Raw genomic sequence first — 19504 nt, forward strand, 5'->3', positions numbered from 1 at the left:
AATTGATACAGTGCCACACAGAAGGTTACTGGTTAAATTAAGGAATGTTGTCCTGGAACATAGTATTTGTACCTGGATAGAGAACTGGCTAAAAGATAGACTACAAAGAGTGGTGGTAAATGGAACATTTTCTAATTGGACCAGTGTTGTTAGTGGAGTACTGCAGGGCTATGTACTAGGTTCCTTGCTTTTCAACTTGTTTATTAATGACCTGGAGGTGGGCATTGTAAGTACTGTTTCTATTTTTGCAGATGATACTAAATTGTGCAGAACTATAGGTTCCATGCAGGATGCTGCCACTTTTCAGAGTGATTTGTCTAAAATGGAAAACTGGACAGCAAACTGGAAAATGAGGTTTAATGTTGATAAATGCAAGGTTATGCACTAAATGACAGTGTGTTGGGAGTTTCCTTAAATGAGAAGGATCTAGGGGTTTTTGTAGATAACAAGTTGTATAATTCTGGGCAGTGTCATTCTGTGGCTACTAAAACAAATAAAGTTCTGTCTTGCATAAAAAAGGGCATCAACTCAAGGGATGAAAACATAATTATGCCTCTTTATAGGTCCCTGGTGAGGCCTCATCTGGAGTTTGCAGTGCAGTTTGGACTACAGTCCTTGACAGGGATATAAATGAGCTAGAGAGAGTGCAGAGACATGCAACTAAATTGGTTAGAGGGATGGAAGACTTGAAACTGTGTCAAGGTTGGGGTTGTTTTCTCTGGAAAAAAGGCGCTTGCAAGGGGACATGATTACACTTTACAAGTACATTAGAGGACATTATAGACAAATAGCAGGGGACCTTTTTACCCATAAAGTGGATCACCGTACCAGAGGCCACCCCTTTAGACTAGAAGAAAAGAACTTTCATTTGAAGCAACGTAGGCAGTTCTTCACAGTCAGGACAATGGGGTTGTGGAATGCACTGCTGGGTGATGTTGTGATGGCTGATTCAGTTAATGCCTTTAAGAATGGCTTGGATTATTTTTTGGACAGACATAATATCAAAGGCTATTGTGATACTAAACTCTATAGTTAGTATAGGTATGGGTATATAGAATTTATGTAAAAATAGGGAATGGTGTATGTATGGATGTTGGGTTTTCATTTGGAGGGGTTGAACTTGATGGACTTTGTCTTTTTTCAACCCAATTTAACTATGTAACTATGTAAGATCCATCTATTTGATCTCCCGGTTTTGACTCTTGCCTGCCTGACCACGCTTTGAACTCTGCCAGCCCAGACCCGGCCTGATTTGTTTACGCTCACTTTCTGCCTGCCTCGACCCGGCCTGTTCCTACTATGATTCTGTCTAAACACCTTGCACCATGAACTTTTGCCTAGAGACTTTGCTTACAGTTGTTCTCTTTTAATTGTTTAGAACCTTTTGCCTTGCACCTCTTGTTTTAAGACCTGGCGGCATCTGAGTAGCTGAGGGGTCCTCCCGAGGCCAAAGGCGGCTGCTACAGGTGGAAGCATGAGCCGAGACCAGGGTGCTTGGCATTGGTTCTAAATTCTGGGTGCCAACTGTTACAACAGGCATTTATAGTAAGAAAATCAAGCGACAGATCATCTTTATGTTTTTGGTTTTTATTGATAAATGATCTGTTACTGGCCTCTCTCTTCAATTGAACTCTTGGCCCTAAAGCCACCACTTCCCCTTCCTCCATCATCTCCTCTTCCTCTATAGACTCCCACTCTAAGTCCTGAGACTCCCCAGCAACATCCTTCTTTTTCTCTTTCCTACTGACATTCTCTTTCTGACAAGTGTTTTTTCTTTTCTCCTCCTTCATTCTTACCAGCTCCCCCAATTCCTCCTCCTACATCTCACCCCAAGAACCCCCATTCAACACCGCAAACCTATTTCCAGTATCAAAAGTCACTTTCCCAAGTACAATCTTTGCCTTATATGCCTTTTTGAAGGGGATTTAGTGGGTGAGAAAGCCCTTCCACACACATGGGATAAAATCACTGTTCAGCTTTATTGGAATAATTAAAACAACAAACAGGCATCCTTTACAGATGTACTCCTACCCTATGACATGTTGACGCGTTTCATGCCTCTTTCTGGCACTTCATCAGAAACCTCTGATGAAGTGCCAGAAAGAGGCATGAAACACGTCAGGTGATTTAACATGCCATAGGGTAGGAGTACATCTGTAAAGGATGCCTGTTTGTTGTTTTAATTATTCCAATAAAGCTGGACAGTGATTTTATCCCATGTGTGTGGAATGGCTTTCTCACCCACTAAATCCCCTATATATGATGCCCACTGGATTGGAGACCAGTACGAGGGAACCAGCACACCATTGGGATTGGACACAATGGAAGAGTGGCCACAGCATGGGCATGTGAGTTCCTTTCTTTCTAAATCCTTAGATGCCTTTTTCCCATCTTTACCCACAATTTCCACTCACTGACTACTCTTTGTTGGGGCACGTGTTTCTCTTTGTACCTTTTTTGTTCCCCAGCCCTCCATTCTCTTTTGAATCAGCACCATAGCTTCCTTCTCCCCAGCATCCAGCACACACCCAGTACTCAATACAGATGGAACAGCTTCAGAAAGTTCTGTGCTCATCCGCTCCTCTATGTTTGGGCAGGACTTCTTTATGTTGCGCCAGGCCTCTGGGCAGTCCCTTTAAGCATGGCCTACTCTCAAGCACAGATTGCATCTAATCTTATTCACACACTCTTTGCTGGGATGCCCAATCTCCCCACAGAAAGCACACTTTTGTACAGTACATTTCCCTGCAAAATGGGATTTTGAGCCACATTTGAAGCACAGCTTTGGCTGCCCAACATAGTAGCACACAGGGCCGGATTTACATAGTGGGCGCCCCTAGGCCCACTGCCGTTCATTGCCCCGGTCCCCTCCACTTTATTCGTGCAAATTTTCATCATCCGGAATGGAGCAATGGGGATTGGTGCACGGGAAATGTAAACAATGATTGGATCTCCAGTGCATCCCCTGTGTTTTTGAACCAATGTGGGTGTGATTGGGCAGCATGTCGCCCCCCTAAAATCCTGCCGCCCTAGGCCCGGGCCTAGGTGGCCTTTCCACAATTCCAGGCCTGGCAGCACACACCCCTGCTCTTACCAATAAAGAATGAATTAGGCAAGTGCTGCTGAACATACCCCTGGGTATTCAGTTTTACCTGGACCTTGTACCCCCCACCCAGAAATCCTCCTCATCATATATCTTGACTAGGGGAGACAACACAGTGCACTGCCGCTTTAGCCACATGACAATGTCTTCTGGGTGCACAGACTCACTTTTCATGATTATGGGGACATTCTGAGTTTGTGGCTTAGAGACAGGTGTTACTCTGAAACACTCCCACTACTTTGCCCCCTTCTGCAGATGGTACATTCTCCAGAATTCATCCAGGCCCTGTGGAAGTTTGTAACTTAGATCAAGCTCAGTGTCAGTGATACATAGAAGGGCATACACAGAAGAAGGGCATCCACAGAAGAAGGGCACCAGCAGGGGTAAAGCCCTTAAGTCTCTTAATCAAATTTCTTGCCACAAAGCGCCGGCCTAGAAATTCCTTCCTCTCTTTCACCCATTTGATTTTAACCACATTCCTTCTTTTTTCAAAATCTTCCTCCAACTCCTCATCTGTATTCACATCAAACAGATGCTATTGCCCCCACACATTTGCCCCCTCTCTCCCAAAAGACATTCCTGAAGCAGTTGCACAAAGACCCCCAGGCAGAGAGACACAACACCTTGCTGCTCACTCTCACTTGCACTCACCTGCCTGCAGACATTCACTCCCAGCTGCGCCTCCCCCTCACACCATGCACCCCATCATGCAACCCACCTAAGCCAGTACCATGACCCAAAGCAAAAGCAGCATTAACATCAGAATTTGGCATTAGGGACATTTTCCTTAAAGGGGTTGTTCACCTTCCAAACACTTTTTTCAATTCAGTTGTTTTAAGATTGTTCCCCAGAAATAAAGACTTTTTTTAATCACTTTACCATTATTTATTTTTTTACGTTTTTTCCATAATCTAATCTTTAAATTTAATCTAATCTTTAAAGTTGAATGTTCGTGTCTCTGGTGCTTGAGTCTGGCAGCTCAGTAATTCAGGTGCACTCTAAACTGTTACAATTTTGCAACATTGAGTTGATACATTTCTCAGTAGCATCTCTGCAGTATTAGCAACTATTGTATCAAGTCTAACAGCTGCCTGTAATGAAACCCAGAGATTCTGCTCAGCAGGGACAAAGATAAGAAATGTATCAATTAAATGTATCCATTTAGAACAGTTTACAGGATCGGCGAACCACCCCTCGCAGAGCTGCTTCAGAAGGAGAGAAATGACACTTTACACTCCAATATTAGAAAAACCGTCACACATAGAAAATAGAAAGTCATTGGAAAAAGTCATTATTTCTGGTGATCTATCTGAAAACAACTAGTTGTTTGAAGGTGAACAACCCCATTGAGTAACTACGTAACATTAGTGATCTCTCCAGACATTTGCCCCCTTTCCCCCGCAGGCATACCTGGATCAGTTGCACTGAGACCCCCAGGCAGAGAAACACATTGCTGCTCACTCTCCAGCCTGCAGCCACTCACTCCCAGCTGCCCCTCCCACTGCCATTTAGTGGATTATTCAGCACACCTGAGCCAGTAATCTGACCCACAGAAACAGAACTATTTGCAGGAGAACTTTGCATTGATGCATTTTCCGTTAGCAACTCTGTAAATTTTCATTATTCTCACAGATTTCCTCCACCCTCCCCGCATCTCCTCAGAGAGCTTTTTCTTAACATAGAGTTCTTTCCATGGCTCAATATAGTCTTTAATGTCTATATGTCTTTAATTTGCAAGTCAGTCTCCTCCAACTCCTTGTTTAGAAAAGTCAATTCCCTGATTGCCTTGGCTCTGCTTTCCCTGTTAGCAGTTTCACCTGCTGAATCAGAGAGTCAATGCCTTTAGTCAGAGAAATCGGTTTACCCACCAGACATTTTAAGTCTCTTAGAGATTTAATGATCCTCTCATATTCTATGACAGTCTCTGCTACAGCTTTGCCTTTATTGGCTATTATAGTCTCTGCACCAGTATCACCAGCACCTTGCAATGCAGTTTGTATCACAGTCCCACCATTACTGGTTACTGCAGTCTCTACTTCAGCCTCCCCCTCATCTGGCAGCACAGTCTCTGTTCCCACTATCCCTTCACTCACCGGCCTCTCATTTCTTGCCTCCATCGGAGAATGCTTTAACTCCCTGCAGTCTCTGAGAGCACGCTCAGCCAATTCCAGTGCAATATAGCAACCTGGCTTCTCGGCATCAGTGGCCATTTTCTGTTCACCAGACTCCATACTGCCATTCCCAGCAGCACTGACTTTTGGGGTTGCCTCTGTTGCAGCTCCACAGCTTCCCGCAGATACTCCAACTCCAGCTCCCTGCTCCAGCACAGCATCCATTTCCAAACTCTCCTTCACCTCACCGCAGGCAAAACCCTTACTTTCCATCAGAGTCTCGTCTGTAGCCAGCGTCAGCTTTGGCTTTCTTAAAACAGCACTCTTCACAAGATCTGCCATATTGGAAGTGGCAGCCCTCCTGCTAGAATCTAACCGGGTCTTTAGCACACGGCTTGAATGCAAAGCTCCCTTCTTCTTCATAATAGAAGAGGGGCTAAGGGGGTGATTGGGGGGGGGAAATGGGGAGGGAGTAGCTTTGAAAAATAATAAACTTAGGGGGAAAGAAAAAAAAATTAAAAAATAAATGAGAAAACGAACCCCCCAGACCCGCAAGGGCCTGGGAGAAAACACAGCAAACAGAGCACACCCTCCACATAACCTCTTTTGTGTTAGGGAGCTGCTATCTGGTTAACTTCCCATTGTTCTGTTGTTAGGCTGCTGGGGGGGGAAGGGAGGGGGTTGAGATCACTACAACTTGCAATACAGCAGTAAAGAGTGACTGAAGTTTATCAGAGCACAAGTCACATGACTGGGGGCAGCTGGGAAACTGACAATATATCTAGACCCATGTCCGATATTTAAATTGAATATAAAAAAATCTGTTTGCTCTTTTTTGAAAAATGGATTTCAGTGCAGAATTCTGCTGGAGCAGCAGTATTAACTGATGTATTATGAAAAAAACATGTTTTCCCATGACTGTATCCCTTTAACATGATTTAAGTAAACTCAAAGACAAGCACAGGTCAAAGTGCCCACTCTGTTAACCTCATCCCCCTTCCCTTTACTAACACAAGCCTCCTTCACCTCCCACCTCCCCATGATGAGGAATACCTACTGGTTATTTCTGACTAATCTAACCTTTCTGACTAATGTACCTTTATGTATTAAATAAAATTTTTAAATTAAAAAGTATTTCAAAAGGGTTAAATGTGAAAATTGATATTAAATGTTTTATTAGTAAACAGGGCCGCCATCAGTAATCATGGGGCCCCACACTACCATGTTAGCAGGACCCTTCCCCTAGGGACAGGCATGTTTCAGGGGCTGCTGCCGCCTGAGGCAGCAGCCCCAATGCCGCCCATCCTCCTGCTCCGCTCTTCTTACTTCCAGCGTCGGAGCGGGTGGAGGAGGGGCCGCATCGCTAGTGCAGCGAGCGCTATTGCGCTCGCTGCACTAGAAGAGCCGAATTTCTGTTTTAAAAAACGGAAATTTGTCTCTTAAAGTTACCAAAGGGGCTTTTTGCCACCCTTGGTAACTGGCCGCTCCGTGCCGCCTGAGGCAAGATTCTCACCTTGCGTCATGGCCGGAGCAGCCCTGCCTAGAGAGTCCTGATTATTTAGCCCACTGCTCTCTTGGATCCCCAAGGCGATATGCCCTGCCAAGAATAAAATGGGACCTCAATGAAAAAATAAAAGTCACTGACATGGTACATCACTGGCAAAGATTCACACAAACCCCACACAAGACCCACCACTTAAGCAACCCTTGAATAACACTTTTCAGTCTTAAGGGACCTGTCTGCCATGATGGTAGCCCCTGTTAAAGACATTCTTTGTTCACATTATATACCTTTATTGTGCATGTCACTATTTTCTAAGTGGGGTAACAAAAAATTGAATAGACTGATAATTTATATGGACAATGTATCCAGGAGTAGAAAGGTTAATGGCAGACGTAATAATGCTTTGTCTGCTGCAGGATATTGCTGTTCCCGTAGGCAACAATATGTCTGCAAATACTGTACCTGTTGAATGAAAAATACTGTTTATACTGCAATATGACATAATCACAGGAACATTTTCCCACAATTAAGCTGGATCACAATATTGGACCTACTATGGATAGGGCAGTGAGGTTCAAGACCCTAAAGCTGAGCAAATAGCCAGTAGAAAGGTAAGTTTCCAGGAGACAATGATATCCACAGTATCCATGGGCTTGAAGGGAGCTTGTTAAAGGGCATTGCTGGAGAAATATTCCACAATATGTGGTGATCAGTAATCCTTCCAGTGCAATTGTTGGGATTCTGGGCAAGTCATGGAGCATTGCCACGTTTGTTAATATGACCTGGCCGTAGCATGTTTGCAGGCTGCAAGGAGGGTGCTAATGTAATGAATGTTGGCTGTGTCTCGCCACAGCTAGGATTCAATAGCCACACCATCAAATTTAGTGTATGTTATCTGCCAATGCCAGCACCTACAAGAGTAGGTCTGGAATCTTGGGAAGAGTCCAAGGATCTGAGAAATATTTATCAGGTGTGAAGATTCTCATTCATCCAGGTGATGGTATATCTTTAGAAATAAGTCAAATCAACTAGACTTGGATGAATGAGAATCTTCACAAACATATTGAAACTCATTTTGGGGAGAAAACTTGTATGGGAATATAAGAAAACGGCAAGAAAACTGTCAGACTATAGAAACCATGTCAGTAGAATGATAGGTAGCACCTTCCATTGCTAGAGATATAAGTGCAAACACATACTTTTTCTTTTCTTTCCCTAGACTATAGAAACCACCTGCGCTTCAACCTCAGATGCTGACAACATGGGCTCATACCATGCAGCATATGTCTAGATTCCACTGTAAAGGGCCACAACGCCAAGCAGATTCTACGGAAGGCCAAAAAACAACTGCTAAACAAACGTATAAGACAGACAGATTTTATAGCTGATGCCATACAACACAAGTAGAACAAAGCTTGACCTGTTACCTACCGCAATCTGGGAGAGAGTGAGGGGTTTAAAGCTTTTTGCAGCACAATAAGAGCAAGGAAATGCAACAGCATATGTTCTCCATTCTGTTACACCGTTCTGGGAACAATCAAAAAGAGGAGAAACTAACCTGGAGGAGAAAAGAAGGAACTGTACACAGCAAAACAAAGAAAAGTGGTTAAAGAATCTGTCTGACAGGGCTGTTACCCAGCCAGAGATGGAGGTCCTAGCCAAAGATTTAAACTTTGCAATTGCTCCAAAAAACATCACTGTGGTAGATATTATCGCAGCCACTTAAGCCTCAATCCATAACAACAATACAAGTACCACAAAATGAGTCTGAACAACTTTGCCTCAAAGTGCCTACAGCCCCAGCCAGGGCTAAACCATCTCCATCAAACCTGATGTCACAGGAAAGGGAGGCACTGACATCCCTCAGAAAGGGCTCAACTATCACCATCCTTCCCACGGATAAAGGAAGATGCACAGTTGTACTTAATACATCAGACTACCATGCAAAGGTGACCACACTTCTAAGCCCTATGCTACCAGAAAAATGTCATAGACCTTTTAAAAGAAATGCAGAAATACAAAGCTTTTGTTCTGGCCACGTATCATCACCTCTTCCCTGGGGAAAACCATCCATGTATATATAGACTCCCTAAGATACACATGGAACGGGCCACTCTAAGATCAATTGTCAGCAGCATTAATTCTGTGACCAACAACGTGGCAAATACCTAGACAATATCTCAGCCCCAATGAGGGCTGTGTGGAGTACAACACTGGGGGCTAAAGACTGTCACAAATCCGGAAGTGACGTCACACACCAGGAAGTCAGGTCTCGGAAGAGAGACACAGTAGCGAGCACGTAAGGGAGAAGAAGGAGAACAAGAAGATGGCGGAGACCCCTTGGACGTTCAACTATACCTCTCTGATGCTTAAGAAAGGGGCGTGACCTCGAAACGTTGCACTTCGCAATAAACACGCAAGGCAGCTTGCTTGCAATTATCCTGTGTGCCTTGGGATTCTTTCTGGGAGACCCCTTGGATGCCATGGGACAGTGTCGGTTTTAGTTTTTTCTGATGTCTTACCCAAACAGCAGGAAAGATCAGCATATGTATATGCATTTTTTTTTCTAAAAATAAAAAATGGTGTTACTGGTCCTTTAAAGACAGCACCCTTGACAACAGAACAAAGCTTACCCCAAAGTATGTTCCTTACTGAACCTATGCCTAAGTACCACCTATTTGAAATACAAGGATAAGTCCTACAGGCAGAAGAATGGCTGTGCCATGGTATTGCCACTTTCACCAATTGTGGCGAACCTATACATGGAGGAAGTGGAAAGAAAGGCCCTGGATAGCTGCAAAGGAATCTCAGTCATTGGTTCTGATATCCCCACCAGCACAGAGGCTAAAGAGTGGGAACATCTCAGAGGGGCCCTTAAGTCGTGTGGGTATCCAGATTGGGCTTTTGTTAAGACAGAGAAGCAATAACACCAAGACTAGAGGTGAAGGTGGAAAACAGGACAGGCAAAAGAACTTGGTCCTCCCATATATATATATATATATATATATATATATATATATATATATATATATATATATATATATATATATATATATATATATATATATATATATATATATATATATATATATATAGTATTTTTAATAAATACTGTATCCCTGTCTGCTTTAAACCCAGCAACAAACTGAGGCAGCAAATGGTTCACCCACAAGATGCAGCCCCAAAGCACAAGAAGAGTAACACTGTGTATGCAGTGCATTTCAGTGAGGAATGTTCTAAATTGTATGTGGGAGAAACTAAACAACAATTACAGAAACATATGGAGCAGCACAGAAGAGTTCTCTGGTCAGGACCAAAACATCTAAAGGAAAAAGGACACATGTTTGAAGACTGCCAAGTCCAGATTCTAGACTGGGAGAACTACAGGTTCAAAAGAGGTGTTAAAGAAGCCATATATGTAAAAACAGAAAAACCAATGAATGTACTAGTGAAACATTTTCAAGAAAAAAAAAACACAGCAAGTCCAGTTGATTTCTACAGATATATATCAGGTCAGTGACCCACGTACATCTGGACCACCTCAGGGCTATCATGATGGTGGGAACCAATTCCGTTCTGATCTTTTCTGGAAATGAGTGGGATGGTGGGAAGATGTATGCAAGTCAATGATTTCATGGACTCACCAGAGTGTCTACTTGTTCTGCTCTGGGGTTGTTGAGCTTGGTGCAGAACCTGGGAAGAAGTGAGTTGAAGTGAGAGGCTATAATGTCCTTGGATAGGATGCACCATGTTGCTGGAATCCCTCTGGGTAGAGATTTTGACTGGGCAAAAGGTTACCAAGAGAATTATCTTTGGTGGATGCTATAAACCACCTCGTATAAGTGACGAGTATGAAGTCCATCTACTCTTGCATATAGATGCAGCTTCACAGCTGGGTCCAGTTGTTGCTATGGTTGACTTCAATTATCCAGACATTGACTGGGGTAATGGGGTTGCCAAGACAGAAAAAGCTAGTAGGTTTGTAAATATGCTGAATGACAACTTTTTATTCTAGCTCATTCAAGACCTACTAGGAATAACTCTCTTTTGGACCTAAGTGGGAAATTTTTTTCACAGGGTTAAACACAGAAAAAAATCGGAAGTCTTTAAAATGCTGCTTAATAAATATACGTTAGTATATTCCCCTTGTAAGCAAGGAACGTAGTTGCAAAGCAAAACCTTTTTGGTTCAATAGAAGTGTTGGTGTTGAGGTGGGTAAGAAAAAGCATGATTTTAAGGCTTTCAAGTTAGCTGGGACAGCCGAATCATTTATAAGGTACAAGGAGGCCAATAAATCATGCAAAAAAGCTATAAGGCAAGCTAAAATGGAAAAGGATATTGCAGCAAGCAGTAAAAAGAATCCTTAATAATTTTTTAAATATGTTAATAGTAAAAAAATTAGGGAGGGTGGGTTGATGAAAACAAAAAAAAAAGCACAGATTGTGAACATATATTTTTCGTCTGTCTACACAAATGAGGAACAAGTTAATGAAGGTTTACTTATTCCCAATTCAAGTAATACATCTAATGATGCATGGTTCACACATGAGGAAATTCAAAAGAGACTAGAACATGTTAAGATAAACAAAGGTCCAGGGCCAGGTGGTCTTCATCCCAAAGTACTTAGCAAGCTTAGCTCTGTGATTGCCAAACCTCTTTACTTAATTTTTCAGGATTCTTTGAGGTCTGGCATAGTGCAGAGAGACTGACGAATTGTTAATGTGGTGCCGCTATTCAAAAAGGGATCCAGTTCTCAGTCTCAAAACTAAAGGGCAGTTAGTCTGACGTCAGAAGTAGAAAAACTTTTCGAAGGGTTAATAAAGGATAAGATACTGGACTTCATAGCAAATCATAATACTATGAGTTTGTGCCAGCATGGTTTTCTGCGTAATAGATCTTGCCAGACTAACTTTATTTCTTTTTATGAGAAGGTAAGTAGGGACATCGATTCTGGGATGGCAGTGGATGTGATTTACTTAGACTTTGCTAAAGCAATTGATACAGTGCCACACAAAAGGTTACTGGTTAAATTAAGGAATGTTGTCCAGGAACATAGTATTTGTACCTGGATAGAGAACTGGCTAAAAGATAGACTACAAAGAGTGGTGGTAAATGGAACATTTTCTAATTGGACCAGTGCTATTAGTGGAGTACCGCAGGGCTATGTACTAGGTCACTTGCTTTTCAACTTGGAGGTGGGCATTGAAAGTACTGTTTCTATTTTTGCAGATGATACTAAATTGTGCAGAACTATAGGTTCCATGCAGGATGCTGCCACTTTGTAGAGTGATTTGTCTAAGTTGGGAAACCGGGCAGCAAACTGGAAAATGAGGTTCAATGTTGATAAATGCAAGGTTATGCACTTTGGCAAAATAATATAAATGCAAGTTATACAATAAATGGCAGTGTGTTGGGAGTTTCCTTAAATGAGAAGGATCTTGGGGTTTTTGTAGATTTTTCTCTGGAAAAAAGGCGCTTGCGAGGGGACATGATTACACTTTACAAGTACATTTGAGGACATTATAGAGAAAGTGATGCCTTCTGGAATCAGAAGGTATTTACTTGTCTCATGCCATACACACAGCACTGCTTAGATATCAAAAATGAGTTTTGATTCTCCCATAAGAAATCATGGGCGGAGACATGCAAATCACTCCTTTTTGTCTATTTGTCCAACTATGCATCCAGAACCGCTGGTTTATAGCACAGATACAGCCTAATGGTTCAGAGCCATATATCCAAACTTGCAAACAGCCTGTTTCAATCATGTTAGATCTCATCAGTGCAAGATATTTGAACATGGCTTCTGAGAGGTAGGACTTGGAGAGTAGCAAAATGGGGAGCCAAATCTGGTTATTGTGAGAAGGGCTGAAAGGAGCGAAAAAACCCTTAGGTAGCAATTATATGCAAAGTGATGCCTTCTGGAATCAGAAGGTATTTACTTTACACAGTTACAGCCTAATGCATTACATTAATGCATAGAAGGCTTGGATGTCTCTGCGTATCCAGAGTAGCAAGATTGGCTGTCATCAGAGAAGAGCACAAACTGAAAGATAGCCATGCTGGAATGCAAAATGGGCATTGTTTAGAATACATGTGCACCATGACTGGAAATTTGCGAAACTGCAAAAAATTCGCCAAATGCATTGAAGTCTATGGGCAACTATTTTTTTTGCTAAATGACAATATTTTTCACCCATTGGAGTCTATGGCCATCTTTTTTGCTGCAAAACCTGGTGAAAAATTTTGTTCATCACTTTTTAGCACAGCACTCCTGACAGTATCTTACTGAGAATATTTGATGCAGTGCACTGTACTGCTGCAAACAGGATTCAAGCATTTTCTATGGTATCAGGATCCTGCCTTGGGAGCATTCACAGTTTGGCCTGCCACCAATTTCTGTCATGATTTTTATGATTTATTTTTATTTCTAAATTGCACTGTTTACACTGCAAAAACTTCACTCTACAATATAACATTTCATTCCTGAATCAGCAAGTGTATTTTTTTTAGTTGTAATATTGGTGTGTAGGCAGTCATCTCAGGTCATTTTGCCTGGTCATGTGCTTTCAGAAAGAGCCAGCACTTTAGGATGGAACTGCTTTCTGGCAGGCTGTTGTTTCTCCACTCAATGTGACTGAATGTGACGCAGCGGGACCGGGCTTTTTCTATTGGGTGCTGTTCTTAGATATACCAGGCAGCTGTTATCTTGTGTTAGGGAGCTGTAATCTGGTTACCTTCCCATTGTGCTGTTGTTAAGCTGCTGGGGGGGGGGGGTGATATCACTCCAACTTGCAGTACAGCAGTAAAGAGTGACTGAAGTTTACCAGAGAACAAGCCACATGACTGGGGGCAGCTGGGAAACTGACAATATGTCTAGCCCCATGTCGGATTTCAAAATTAAATTTGAGAAGAAAAAGTTAAGTGCACATAAGATAAAACAGACAAAGAGAATAAGTGCTCATCATACAAATAGTTAAAAAAGAAAAAAGGAGATCTGTAAATAGGCAACAGGAAATAATGTGAAGAGGAAAAGTAATGCAAATGCTATGCAAGGGTAATCTCAGAAAAAATAGGGTTTAACACTTACCTTTTGTCAGTAGTGATATGAAGAGCTCCTCCACGTAAGTTACACAGACAGCATTCCTAAAATAGACAACCACAGGCAACCTGAAATGTCTAATATCTTTTTCATACAATTTTCGATTAATATGAAATTAAAAGGCTTATGGCACATTGTGCTTTTTCTTCACCAGTGGAGAAAAGGCAGATTTGTCTCTCTTTGTGTGCACATTGACAAGACTGGAATATGTCTATCACGGAGCACACTGAGCAGATTCCATCCATAAATGTATGTATAAATTATTATAGCACTACTAGGATAAGAATTGCTGTACAAATTTACAATTTAGAAAAGTATGTACAAAGAGAAAAATGTATATGATTTAAGGCTGAAATCTGCTTGTTGTGTGCCGTGACGGGTGCAGGGGCAGAATGATACATGTGACATTAGCCTAAGCATTAAAGGGCATGAAAAGGCATAGAAATAAAATCCAATTTTTACTTTCCTTAATGAAAAAGAAACCTATCTCCAATATACTTTAATTAAAAAATGTGTACTGTTTTTATAAAAAACCTGACTGTATGCAGTGAAATTCTCCCTTCATTTACTGCTGTGGATAGGAATTGGCAGACAGTCCCTTACTGCTCTGCAGGGAAACAATCATACTTATGAACAGCAGGGGGAGCCCCTGCCTTACTTTCCAGCCATGCAGAACTCAAGCAGCTTTGTTTGATTCCCTGTAGAGCAGTCAACGACTGTGTAGAGTTTTGTCTTGGATTTTTTTTTGCCTTTAGATCCCCTTTTCTGTTTCCAACTCCAGCTGCAGTGACAAAGATCATGGAGCCAGATTTAAACAAATAAACCGGGTTTCTATCTGGAGGATTTTTTGCTGCAGCCACTGGTTCTGGAGAGTTGGAGAAAGTTTGTATTAAACAATACAAAACCTATAAAATCTACATTCGATTACATAACAACACAGGACCCAGTGCAGTCTACCTATTCTGATTATTAAATATCGGTATCGGTTTGTGGCAGATATTATTTGACTTGTGCTGTTTTGATAATTTATGACGATCCCTAAGCAGCCCATACCACACTGAGCATGTGCACATTCTTGGTCTTGGACAGATGTTTAACAAAGTTACAAGATGGTGACCCCCTGTGACCAACTTTGAAAGCATAAATCATTTGTTTGATTAGGCTTATGGTGCAGGAAGTTCATGTTTAGTATACAAAATACAGCATTTCTAGCATTATTCTATTTTAGACTTTACTTCCCCTTTAAAGACCAAAGTATGCACTGTACACAATATTTGTTGATATATTACTCACTGCATTCCAGGCACAGGTTGTACACCGGGAACAAGTCCAGTTTTCAACAAGCAGATCTGGGTTGACTCCATAACAACCTGTAGATATTACGAGATGTCAGTTTAGAATCCAGTATTACATTTACAAGAGCATGTTGATTTTTCACTTGATTTTCTGCTGTTTAAAAACAGTAGAACAGATGGACACATCCATTTACTATTTTATCATAACCCACACATTCTAAGCCATACATAACACAACATATTTATTAATATATTCTGCATTCTACTAAATGGCACATGAATGAACTAAGTCCACTTTCCATGCTTAATACTCACATAAAGCCAGGGCCAGCAGAGACACTTTCGTGTACAATGTGAAAGTGTCTTGAAGTGTCCTGACGTTTTCTCTTGATGGGAGCTCTCTGGGAAATGCAACATTTCCTGAGCAACACCTTAATGTTCTTTCATAATCCACCTTTATTGTACAGCAATGGCATTTCAATGCCCTAAAATATTTTGCCTAAGCAGTATATTCTAGGAGATTGCAAATGAGAGCTGTATTTGTCTTATCTGTTTAGATTCTAATGAAAACCTGAAATTGTTACATACTTACAGTAATTTCTGTTTCCTGGTCACTTTCCACAGCAGCATTCACCAATGGATAAAGCTCCCCTGCAGACCAGTGAACAGGACCTCCCACTAATATATTAAAAGCTCTACTTGCCCCTAAGTCTCTTTAAAAAAACTGCCCACCAGGGAGATCCCTGGTGAATACTGCTATGGAAGATGATTAGAAAACAGAAATTACAGTAGGTAACATTTGCCTGTTTTTTCCTAGTCACCCATGGTCAGCATTTACCAGCATTTACCAGCATTTACCAACAGGAACTCCCAAAGCTACAAAAAGAGGATCAATTCTTATTAAGAACTTTAATAAGCAGAATATATCACAGACTGTAAAACTCTGCAAACTTTGCTTTGCTTCTTGGGAGGCAAACTCGTCTAACTTATAATGTTAAACTATTAAAGTATTAACAGACTAAATCTACAGACATTTCTGGTAACACCCTGGCTTCTGTTGCCCAAGAACTGGCCAATGCTCTGGTGGAATAGGCCTTCAACCCCATGGGAGAACTCTGCCTATGATTGAGTGATTGAGGAACTGAGCTGTTCTGACTTCCTCCATGACGTAGTTCTCTCTAAACTGGCGCTTATCAGACCAAGTGTGCCCTAAAGTTTCAATCTCTGAATAAGGATGGGGACAGAAGGATGGAAGAATAACCTCCACGTCCATGTAAAACTTTGAGACTACTTTAAGTAAAGTAATTAAATGCAGGTTTCAGTAAGACGTTGTCCTCAAAGCCTACTGTATGAGGTTCAGAGGCTCATATAGCTAATTCACCCCTACAGAAATTACAGCCACCAGAAGACTTTTTTTAAGGGCTCAAAAATGAGAGCTTTTAAAACCAGGGGAAGATTCCTGGACAACATAAAACACCCCTTTACATGCCTTACCCTCAATTCCCTGAGAGAAGCAATTCAACCAGGAAGGTCAGAGAAGTAGTCAAGGCATCCTTGTTTTTGAAGAAGCAAACTCTGCAAACTTCTGCAGACTTTATAATACTCATGGGAAATATTTTTCTTTGACCTTAAAAGGAGATTGATAATCTCATCATTCGAATGAACCTTTCAACTGCCAGGCCATCAAGAACAAATAATCATCCCTGGAGAACCACCCCAGAAACATCTAAATAAACACTGGCTTCTCCATAGTCAGTTTGCAAAGTAAAGGAAACCAATGCCTTCTGTCCAAAATGGAATGATTGCAATAGATTCAGCTCTGTCTTATATGATCAAAAATTTTCAAAACAATCCAAATCAGAGAGAATGGCGTTTCCGCCCCAACAGCTAAAGATCCTCTACAAGCCAACTGAGGGAACTGCCAAGATTTTATTAAAAATCTCCAGATTCAAGCTTCACTCTCCTGGGTCTATCACCACCCAATTGAGAAAATCTACTTTACTTTTTCATAGACTTCATTCGTCAGCATCTGCTAGAAAAGCTGAGCCTGCTTGGACTGAACACCTCCCTCTGCAGTTGAGTTCTGGACTTCCTGACTGACAGATCGCAGTCAGTCAGGATTGGAAACATCATCTCCAGAACCACCACATTGAGCACCGGAGCTCCTCAAGGCTGTGTGCTTCCTGTGTCCTCTACTGTTCACTCTGCTGACGCATGACTGTGCAGCCACACACCGCACAATCATAAAGTTCGATGATGACACGACCGTGGTCAGTCTCATCAGCAATAATGACGAGTCACCATACAGAGAGGAGGTGCAGTGGTTAACAGACTGGTGCAGAGCCAACAACCTGTCTCTTAATGTAGACAAAACAAAGGAGATGGTTGTTGACTTTAGGAAGACTAGGAGTGACCACCTGCCACTGTACATCAACGGTTCTAATGTGTCAAAAGTACCAAATTCCTTGGTGTCCACCTGGTCAGAGAACCTCACCTAGTCCCACAACACCAGCTACTTAGCCAAGAAAGCCCAACAGCGCCTCTACTTCCTGTGCAAGCTGAGGAAATCCCAACTCCCACCAACCATACTCAAAAACTTCCACAGAGGGACTCTCAAGAGCATCCTGAGCAGCTGTATCACTGTCTGGGCTGGGAACTGCACGGTCATGGAGCGCATGACCCTACAGAGGATAATGAAGACAGCAGAGATGATCATAGTGTCTCTCTTCCTTCCATCACGGACATTTACACCACTCATTGCATCTGTAAAGCCACCAACATTGTGGCTGATCCAACACACCCCTCATACTCACTGTTCACACTTCTGCCATCTGGAAAAAGGTGCCGAAGCATTAGGGCCCACACTACCTACCTACCTACCAACTGTGTAACAGTTTCTTCCCCCAAGCCATAAGGCACCTGAATACTCAGGGACTGGACAAATCTCTCTTACACACACACTCCATCTAAACTTACTATATACCACAACGTTACACAGCCACTATACGCCATTGTATAAATAAATAGCCATTGGATACAATTGTTCTCTATGAGCACATCTGCACTTTATCATGTTCTTACTACTATCATATCACGATACAGCCATCATGTCTGATGTTTAGCATTATTTACTTAACATATTACATCTGCTGAGTGTGCACTATCTTGTCCTGTCCCTGCACTATGCTGTGCTGTCTTGCAGGAGTAGCATATTTTTGAACTTGCAGTTTTTTTCTGTGGTCTGGTACATCTCTGTTGTGTGTAGAACCATGGTCCTAGAGGAACATTGTTTCGTTTCACTGTGTACTGTACAAACATATACTGTATGGATGAAATGACAAACTCACTTTTGACTCTTGACAGAGGGATACAATTGGCCATCTTGGAGAATCTATCTACTACTCCTAAAATAGTAGTCATATCCAAAGGCAAATCCACAATGAAGTCCAGACAATGATACAGAGGTGGGTGCCACTGCTAAGTCAGGGGAGATAATAGGGGCGGGAGGGGCTGGATTACCTTTTTCTCTGCCCCTTCTCTCTAAGGAGTATTCTCAGCAGGTGAGCATGATATATTCTATATAGGATTTGGTTCGGGATTCGGCCAGATTCGGCATTTTTCAGCAGGATTCGGATTCGGCCGAATCCTTCTGCACGGCCGAACCGAATCCTAATTTACATATGCAAATTAGGGGTGGGGAGGGAACAGGTGTGATGACGTCATGATTATGGTCTCTTGACACTGCGTCCATTCTAACATGCTGGCGTCAAGACGCTGTGTCCGTTCTGATGTCGAGACACTGCGCACGTTTGATGCATTGGTGTCGGAACATGCCACATGGGATCCCTGGAATCCGCCATCTTGTCTCACAGGAGCGGAGTGGTGGTGAGTAACCCTTACAGTACCCCCTTCATTATGGGAGGCCTCAGGACCACCACGACTAGGTTTAGAAGGGAACTGCATGTGGAACTTCCGGATAAGAGAAGGAGCATGAATATCAGATCTTTTAACCCAGGAACATTCCTCAGGACCAAAACCCTTCCATTTGACCAAATACTGCAAGACACCCCAGGAGCTGCTTAGCGAGTGTTGCATGTGATCTAAGGGTTGCATGTGAATTAAGTGTTAAGCAGCGTTAAAAACCTTAAGGCGTTGGTGTTAGCTGTGCATGCTGGGAGTGCTGGGTGCAAGGAGGGAGTAAGTGCAAATAACTGACTGCTGTGTGTTCTGTGAGTTATCTGATTGAGACAAACAGCTTTTTCTTTTCTCTCTTTGGGGTAAACTAGTTGATACATTAAGTGCATTTATTTTCTTTTTGTGTTTTAGCTTTAGAGGTCTAAGGGGACCATTTAAAAAAAAAAAAAAAAAGTTAATAAGGGGTTGTTTTAC

General features: G+C 42.0%; 1 protein-coding gene across 7 annotated transcripts in view; it reads right to left on the reverse strand.

Moving 5' to 3' along the window:
• LOC108711800 (lysine-specific demethylase 4B) overlaps positions 1-19504 on the reverse strand; it is a 451885-nt gene that overhangs the window by 92834 nt on the left and 339547 nt on the right. For all 7 annotated transcript variants that reach the window (XM_041591519.1, XM_041591530.1, XM_041591528.1 and 4 more), the window contains 2 exons: positions 15114-15190; positions 13809-13864 (listed from right to left, as the gene is read on the reverse strand). In XM_041591519.1, the coding sequence (XP_041447453.1) occupies positions 13809-13864; positions 15114-15190 (133 nt within the window). The remainder of the gene's footprint in view (positions 1-13808; positions 13865-15113; positions 15191-19504) is intronic.

Source organism: Xenopus laevis, chromosome 1L (genome assembly GCF_017654675.1).
Source record: "Xenopus laevis strain J_2021 chromosome 1L, Xenopus_laevis_v10.1, whole genome shotgun sequence".
Classification (NCBI taxonomy): domain Eukaryota; kingdom Metazoa; phylum Chordata; class Amphibia; order Anura; family Pipidae; genus Xenopus; species Xenopus laevis.